Source organism: Epinephelus fuscoguttatus, linkage group LG23, assembly GCF_011397635.1.
Source record: "Epinephelus fuscoguttatus linkage group LG23, E.fuscoguttatus.final_Chr_v1".
In the NCBI taxonomy this organism is placed as follows: domain Eukaryota; kingdom Metazoa; phylum Chordata; class Actinopteri; order Perciformes; family Serranidae; genus Epinephelus; species Epinephelus fuscoguttatus.
The window spans coordinates 20,564,362-20,573,022 of NC_064774.1; the positions used below are offsets into that span (position 1 = coordinate 20,564,362).

An 8,661-nucleotide genomic window follows, 5' to 3' on the forward strand; every position below is an offset into this window, starting at 1 on the left:
TAGTCAAATTATTTGGTTAATCTACGAACAGTCCACTACGAAAGGACACAAAAATCAGCTAAGTGTAATTCTGATTTACCTTATTTTGAAATGTTGAACCGGAAGTTGCTTTTGTAACCGTTTGGTTAGTGCAATGGTCAAGTTTAGCTGCGTCTGTCACAGTCCACTGTGCTGTGAGCTTATGTATGGCGTACTTTATTGTACGCACTTTACAGTCGGTTGGAAACTACTCCACCTAGCATTATGTGTGGTATCAGCTCGGCTAACGCAAGAATGTACAATTTTTGTTTAAATTGCTGTTATCAGCTCATATAGCTAGCTTTCTCCGGGTTTTTGGAAGAGGTATAGTTAGCATTAGCGGTGGAGTTCACTGACCCTCGGATACATGGCGACTTAGCAACCCTATTTTACATCTCCTAAGTCCGGGGCATCGTTATAATTTTGCGGGGTTGCACATTTTTATCAAATATGTCTCAGCTTCCTGAGTGTGATGATACCACTCCACTGCTCAGGGATGATGCAAGCAGGTGAGTGCAGAGTTCAACTTGACAAACTAGCCACTGTAACTTTAGCTGGGGTAAACATTCAGCTGGGAGCTTTAACTCAGAAGTGCACTGTTGAGGCTGTAGTGCGTCCACGCTGGTGTCCCTGTGCTTTATGTGAGCCATGTATTTCCTGAACCACTACTGGTATATTGTTGTGTTGTTTTGTAGAGCCTGTGATGTTTCCGAGCATAATATATCAATAAACTCAGATCACCTTCACTGGCTTGTTGTCTTGTTGACAGTGATGACTCTCAGGATGAAGATTACAAGAGTCGGTGGAGGTCTATCAGAGTCATGTACTTCACCATGTTCTTCAGCAGTGTTGGTGAGGATGCCTCTTGAACGTGTTTAATGTAACAAGCCTGTTACAGACACACATCAGCAGGGGTTTAACAAGTTGTGAATGTTTGGAAAAATGGTCTCTGCCTTGCAACGGTGATGAAGAAAGATTAAGGAAACTGCTTTGTCTCTTGTGGGAGAAAATAAATAAGTGCTCAACAGATCAAGATCAACAAAACAGAGTTCATCTTTTTTATTGAGGCTCTGGGTAATAGCCGCTACATCCATTCAGTCAGTGATTCACACAGAAGCATTTTTTCACCCTTTTTCACCCATTCAGCCAGTTATACATAACAAAAATACAGCAGGTAAAATATTTCTGCACCCCATAACAAAAGTTATATGATTACTTTTTTGCAGCAGAGTACTGTAACTGAAAATATGATGCATCTGAGTGTTTACTGGGCTTTTGTTAAGTATGATATGATTCATAACACGATATTTATGACCTTTGACAGCATTGTCATTCAAAATTAAAATCTGTCAAAAATTCTTGGCTTTCAGCATCTTAAATGTAAATATATTTCAATTTCTTTACTCCACTATGATTTAAAAAAAAAAAGAATATCTTTCGGGGTAGTGTGCAAAACAAGAAATTTAAGGACTTCATCTTGGAAAACACTTTTGTTTATTATTATTATTATTATTATTATTATTCCAATAATTTAGAATATTATTGATATTTATTTATTTTAATATTTTTGCTATAATTTTTTTTTTTTACCATTTTATGACATTCTTATAGACAAACAACTAATTGATAATCAAAAAAGTAACTTACAGATTAAATGAAAATAATTGTTAGTTTTGAAGCTCTGTCTGAATCATCTGTTATTTTGTGACCTTTCAGGTTTCACTATTGTAATCACATCACTGTGGCCCTATTTGCAAAAGGTATGTATGACTTACTTTTTTTTTTTTTAAGCTCTTTTATTTTTTCATTTAAGGGGAAATCTTGGCAGGGTAAACAGGAAGTGAAAGAAGCTAAACAGAATACCTCGAGGACTTAGATTTAGCAGAAGTACTGCACTTGAACTGTGCATTAGTTTATACTGAGTAAAGCGCAGTTCTAGATACTAGGGCACACTCTAGTCATGTGTCAAATGTAACTGCATGCAGCAATAATGGACCTTTGTCTCATGTATCAGCATTAATGTCATCATTACAGCTCTCTAAGTCAGCTGCAGGGTCTTGTGTTTAAATTCACATTTTGTTTTGTTTATGTTTCTGATAGATTGATGACAGTGCCAACGCCAGTTTCTTGGGATGGGTGGTGGCAGCCTACAGTCTCGGTCAGATGTTGGCCTCACCTATTTTTGGCCTTTGGTCCAACCACCGGCCACGCAGGGAGCCGCTGGTGTGTTCCATCATCATCAACCTGTCAGCCAACATCTACTACGCCTACGCATACCTTCCCAGAACCAATAACAAGATCCACATGCTCATGTCCAGAGCCTTTGTGGGCTTTGGAGCAGGTGATTTGTGAAGGCCTGAATATGTTTCATATTATTTATTTGTGAGATGTCCACATACCTGCCTGTGAATATCTGTCCTTCTCATTTAATACCACGACAGTTATTTGCTCGTGAACCATATGTCACACAACCAGCTCCTGTTGTTCACTTTGGTGTTTTATGGCAGGTAATGTTGCTGTGGTGAGGTCATATGTTGCTGGAGCTACATCCCTGAAGGAAAGGACCGGTGCCATGGCAAACATGAGTGCCTGTCAGGCTCTGGGTTTCATCCTGGGACCAGGTAAAGATGGCTGTATTTTGTTCGCGTTATACAAACCAGGCCAGAGTAGAGAGAAATTATGCAAGCGTAGTGTGTGATGGGAGCAAAACTTTGTTGGTTTGTTTGTTTTAATACTTGCTTATCTTGTTTGTGTTAGCTCTGCAGGCATGCCTATCATTTATTGGTGAGCATGGTGTCACGGTAAAGTTCATAGACCTGCAGCTCAACATGTACACCGCTCCTGCTATACTGGCTGCAGCCTTTGGTCTTGTCAACATCCTGCTGGTTGTTTTGGTGCTGAGGTGAGGCTGTTTCATAATGGAGCTCCTTGTTTTTCTGTAGATTCTGGAATTTGGTCAAATTAAGATCCCAGTGCTGTTTATTCCATTTAGCTGCTTCTGTCAGTTTATGTGCAGTATTAAAGTTTTTCAGTGCTCTTTTGATTGGCTAAGAAATCTGCTGTGATTCTTGTCATCAGAGAGCACCGTGTTGATGACGATGGAAGACACATTCAAGCCATCAACTACACAGCAGAAGGTATTTATTGTCCTACTCCTCTTTTTTGTGCCTCCACGTCGCTAACAGCTGTGGTCGGAGGCACATCCATCCATTCCATAGTTGTGAAGATGACATCACAAGAACACCTTGCGAGAATGTCCCCAAATTTAGCACAAACCTCCGCCTGGTATCACCGAAAAACTGATAAGATTTTGGTGGTCAGAGGTCACTGTGACCTTAGGTCCTTCCCTTTCTCATTAACAAGATATCTCAGGAACACATGAAGGAAATTTACTCAAATTTGGCACAACTTCCGCTTGGACTTAATGATGAACTGGTGGTCAAAGGTCAAAGATCAAGGTCACTGTGACCACACAACATTTTTGGCCATAACTCAAGAATTTATCCACCTATTATGACAAAATTTCACATAAATGTCTAATAGGATAAAGTAGGTGTTTTAAACATATTTCCAGCCATGGACCCCTTCACTGAAAAAGACGGAGCAGGGACCTCTACTACATATACTGTATAAAATTGAGTTGTATATTAAAACTTGGCTTGCAATAACACGCAGGGCAGCCTTAAGTGCCATATATAAACATACTCTTTTATGGTGTGTACAACACTAAGCTGTTAACATAATAATTACTGACAGATTCATGTATTTGTACCTCATGTTTTATTGCTAAACATGAATTTGGGAGGCACATTTATGTAATGTAGGTTTGCTGGCTCATCTGAGTGCAGGCAACAGTCAGCTCGTCATCAGTGTTGTGTGCTGTAAATCAAATGGGTTGTTTTTTTGTTATGAATAGACTGATTAATGTTTGCTAACAATATTTTAGAGTCATGGTAATGTGCATTTTCATATTTTACATATTATAATTATTTCGTGTGTTTTAATTTTTGAAAAAAAAAAAGTAGGAAAAAAAAGTATCAAACAATAATTTGGTGGCCCCCTTGCAGTAACTTAGAGAATCCCGTAGGGGTCGCAGCCCCCCTGGTGAAGACCCATGGGGGAAAATGATGACCATTATTTAACACCATATCTTGGGATCATGCAAATGATCTGCAAATTTCCCCGCTGTGGGACGAACAAAGGATTATCTCATCTTATGACACAAGGGACATGTCAGGCAGATGCCAGTAGTTCCTCTTTGAATTATAGAATCAAGATAATAAAGGACATTTACAATGTTTTTAGTCGGTGTAGGATATTGTTTGCTTTTTGATCCAAGCCTTTATTATCTTCTTCCCTTTCTTGTAGAAAGTGATGACATAAGTGAAGAAGCTGAGGAGACCATTGATCAGGTAGCGGTCCTGACTTCCAACGCCCTCTTCTTCATCGTCATGTTCATCTTTGCTGTCTTTGAGACGTATGTATTTCATTACAGAAAACTGAGGCAGTCATGTTTGAATAACAAAGATGCTGCCTCTTTATACTCAGTTATATAAAGTTTTTACTGTATATTTCTGTAATGTTTCAGGATTGCCACGCCTTTGTCCATGGACATGTTCGCTTGGACAAGGAAAGAAGCTGTGTTATACAATGGCATCATCATCTGTGGCATTGGATTTGAATCCATTTTGGTGTTTCTACTTGTAAAAATAGCCTCTCAAAGGTACCCTTCCTCATGCATGTATAGATAAGATAAAAATATATTTCAGCATCAATGAGTTTGGTGAATCAAGAATGTTAATTTCCTTTCAGGTACGGGGATCGTCCTGTGTTGCTTGCAGGCTTGGCCATTATATTCTGTGGCTTCTTTATTCTACTTCCATGGGGAAATCATTACCCTAAAATCCAGTGGGCAGGTATGCTCTGCTTTAACCGCACAGATTGATTCAGTTTCCTTTGTTGAGTAATTAGATTAATTTGAGATTTTTAACAGATTTTTAATACCCTAGTGTGGCAATATTAGTAAATTGGTGTGTAGTGGTGCCAGTTCTTGAGGCTGCAAGAATAGAATCAGAAACAGGTTCACTGCCAAGTAGGTTTTCACACACAAGGAATTTGCCTTGGTGTTTGGTGCGTAACAATATACAGAAACTAAAAGATAAAAGCAAGTACTGCAAACAATCAAGAAGCATAAATAAAATTGAAAAGAGAGTGCAATATATCTGCTTTAAAAATGAAGAGCTGACCTGTTTTGTGCCAGGATGTGTTTAGATTCATGTGTCATGTATAGAGGATATCTGTAATCATGGTTAAAAGGGCAGCAGTCTCGATGACTGTTACATGTGGCGCAGGCACAGGAAGCATAAATATAAAATATACTTTAAAATGATTCTTTGTTAAAACCCTGCTTGATTCCTAGATAAAATAGATAAATAAATATATAAAGTTCCAGCAGCTCAGGAGGGGCAGAGGAGTGTTGGTACCTCCAGCTTGATTTCTGGATATTGAGCACAGTTAAATTATAGTTAAAATTACATTATTATGAGTTCAAATGCCTATAAAACAATTGCAGGTTCACATGTCTTATTAGATATATAGAGGAAAGTATTATCAACTTGTATGTTAGTGATAAGCGCATAAATGATTGCTAAAAAAAACAATGAATAAATATTGAAAGTGCTATGAAAGATCAGTAGTTAAAAATGGTCTGGTCAATATAAAAAGAACTCCACATAACTTGTGCTCAAAGGTTCGGAAATATATAGTGTACATATATATGTATACAGAGAGAGAGAGAGAGAGAGAGAATATCTGTTATTATGTACAGCTGAGAGTCACACTGGGTAAATGTTGAAAATGAGCAGTCTGGCTGATTATTCAAATGTTCTGCTTCTGCGTTTCTTTCCAAAATCCAGACCTCAAAAACAACTCTTTGGTCAGTCAGATATCTAAAGCCACGATAGCCTCCAACAACTCCATGGAGCCAACTGGCTGCCCGTATGAACAGACCTGGTGCCAGTATACGCCCGCCATCCATCTGGCCCAGTACATCACATCTGACTTCCTCATCGGGGTGGGATACCCAGCCTGCAATGTGATGTCCTACACACTGTATTCTAAAATCCTCGGACCCAAACCTCAGGTAAGAAGCAATAAGGGTGTTTTAAATCACTCTGAATGCGCCTACATATTTCCCAAAATGTTGTTTTGCTTTCTTTACTGTTGCTTTCTGCAGGGCGTGTACATGGGGTGGTTGACAGCCTCGGGGAGCGGAGCGCGCACATTGGGTCCAGTCTTTGTCTCCCAGGCCTACACCATGCTGGGACCCCGCTGGGCCTTCAGCCTCATCTGTGGCATGGTGGTAGGGGCCATCATCCTCCTCAGCTCTGTTTACCACAGACTCATTGCCTTTTCTGTACGCCACGGACGGATAATAGAATAACAAGCGGAAAGACTGATGGCAGTTTCCTACTTTTACTCTTAAAAACTTTAAACCAAATTCCAAGTTATATAATGAAGGTTCTTTGTTGCTGTTACTTCCTTTTAAAATATGGCAACAAGTAAGCCTTGGAGAGTTTGTGACTCAGGGTTGATCTTTAAACTCTAAGGCGAAGAGATAAGGCCGGGTTATTTCTCATGATTTGACCTAAAATGGCTGCTTTGTGAGTTGAAAGGGAGCGAGCACTGCAGCTGCACTTTAACTCATGTGTTATGAAAGAAGCCATGTGACACCTTTTCATAATCTTGTATCCATGATATCAAAGCGAATGCAGTTTTAAATCGAGTTACTGAACACAAGTTTTATGTAATTACCTTGTTGGTCTCAAAGCTAAATTAATTACAACATTTTTTTACATACACTTTAACTTCAGCAAAGCCTTTTTAAAACCTGAAAAGCTTCTCTTTGGAATAAATTTTAACATTTAATTTTGAAATCTACAGGCACATGTAAACATATGCTATCAAATTATGTGTTTAGTTTTTATCAACATAAAATGTGCCAACTACTGAATAGGGTATGTGATGGTACGTCACGCTGTGTGGGACGGGGGCGCCATCTTGTGAGGAGTGTGCTCTGTTGCCTGTGCCTGCTATGTGGGTTACCTGCTCACATTGTGTTTGGTTTAAAAGGCTTATTGGTCCAGAAAGAGGAGTGCAACGTTGCCTTTGTGAGTACGACTGTGCACCCTCAGTTTGCCAGCTTGTGAGTAAGTAGATCTTGCACCCAGCCACTGCAAAACTGTTCATGAGCCTGTCGGGCTTTGTAACTTTTAAACTCTTGCAAAGCGTATGCACTTAATCCAAAAACAAGAGTGGACCTGGGCTGCCAAGTCATATGGATCTGTGATGTTTATCATGATTACTTTGTCCAAATTCTGTTGCTTAGCACTGTGTTTCAGTTTCTCCTGGTAGGGTCACTTCTCCATCTCTTTAGATTTGACCGATGTAACTTTTTAGCCAAACAGTGCAAAAGGTAGGCTGGTAACCACCGCAGCAGGCTCAGGTAACAGAGCGTGTTCCTCACAAAATGGTGTCCCTGTCCTAAAATATAACAAGGCGTGAGCCAATTTCACATTCCCTATAATGCTTAATTGATTGTATGTGGCATTCCCTGTACTTTATGAACTGATTATCTTTACAATGGTTATTTTTCTGTTTGAGTGGAGAAAATGGGAGGCGTCAGTTTTGTTGTCATGCAAGAGATGTAGAGAGAAACAAACATTACACAGGCAGTATAAATGAAATATTTCCAGTCGAACATTTCCTCATTCAGGTGTTTTCCTCTAAAGAAGATATTGACGGTATTATTCCATTTCTGTTAATTGCTATGCTGACAACTGTTTAAAACTAAAAGTGTGAAATTTTTCTGAAAGTTGTGTGAATGTGTGTGTGCTAATGATTCGCTGACTGTTGTATTAAAGGATTAATGTGATCTTTAATTGTCAGTGTCACTGTATGTTTAATGTTATCAGGATTGGTGAAGAGTGACCCCTTATGTGCAGAATGCTTGATGATATACACCGATCAGACACAACATTAAAACCACTGACGGATGAAGTGAGTCACACTGATCAGAATCAGAAATATTTATTTACTTTATTGATCCCTGAGGGGGAATTATAATCCGTTACAGTTGCTGCGATAGAATAGAGAAGTAGAAGAAGTAAGAGTATGAAAAAAGGTTTGTAAATATAGAGTAATAAATAAGATGAAGTAGAAATTAAATGTGCTCAAGGAGGAACGAGGAAAGTGACAGTCTTTCCCAAGATCTCAATCAGATTGAGCATCTATGGGGCGTGCTGGTACCCCACCCCACCCCAAAACCCACCGGACTCAAAGGATCTGCCACCAACACCTCAGTACCAGGCACCACAGGACATGCCCCAAAGGTCAGAGTGAAGTCTTATCCAAGGAGGCCCACAGAGGATTAGGGTTCCTTTGCGGTACTGGCATATCCTATGCTCAATCAGATTGGGATTTGGAGAGTTTTAAGATCAGGCCTCAAAATTCTCTAATTGCCTAAACGCCTGAGCAGTTTTTGTGGTGTGGCATGGGGCATTGTCCTGCTGAGCGGCCCACTGCCATCCAGGGGTGGAGTTGCCATAAGGTGGAGCACGTCAAGTGGCATCCACATTAATGCCA

General features: G+C 39.6%; 1 protein-coding gene across 1 annotated transcript; it reads left to right on the top strand.

Moving 5' to 3' along the window:
• Positions 1-142: 142 nt before the first annotated feature.
• On the top strand, positions 143-7,958 carry mfsd8 (major facilitator superfamily domain containing 8). Its single transcript, XM_049567610.1, has 12 exons — positions 143-527; positions 788-870; positions 1,735-1,778; positions 2,119-2,359; positions 2,526-2,639; positions 2,776-2,920; positions 3,097-3,155; positions 4,387-4,495; positions 4,607-4,741; positions 4,831-4,934; positions 5,934-6,160; positions 6,254-7,958. Exons 1-12 carry the CDS (start codon positions 469-471, stop codon positions 6,458-6,460), a joined length of 1,527 nt encoding a protein of 508 aa, XP_049423567.1. The 5' UTR covers positions 143-468; the 3' UTR covers positions 6,461-7,958.
• The last annotated feature ends 703 nt before the right edge of the window (positions 7,959-8,661 follow it).

Excerpts from the sequence above, each read along its gene's own strand:
- mfsd8 (XM_049567610.1), top strand. The coding sequence starts at position 469 with ATGTCTCAGCTTCCTGAGTGTGATGATACCACTCCACTGCTCAGGGAT. Across the intron at positions 3,156-4,386 it reads CATCAACTACACAGCAGAAG|AAAGTGATGACATAAGTGAA; the intron begins GTATTTATTGTC and ends CCTTTCTTGTAG. Across the intron at positions 4,935-5,933 it reads CCCTAAAATCCAGTGGGCAG|ACCTCAAAAACAACTCTTTG; the intron begins GTATGCTCTGCT and ends TCCAAAATCCAG.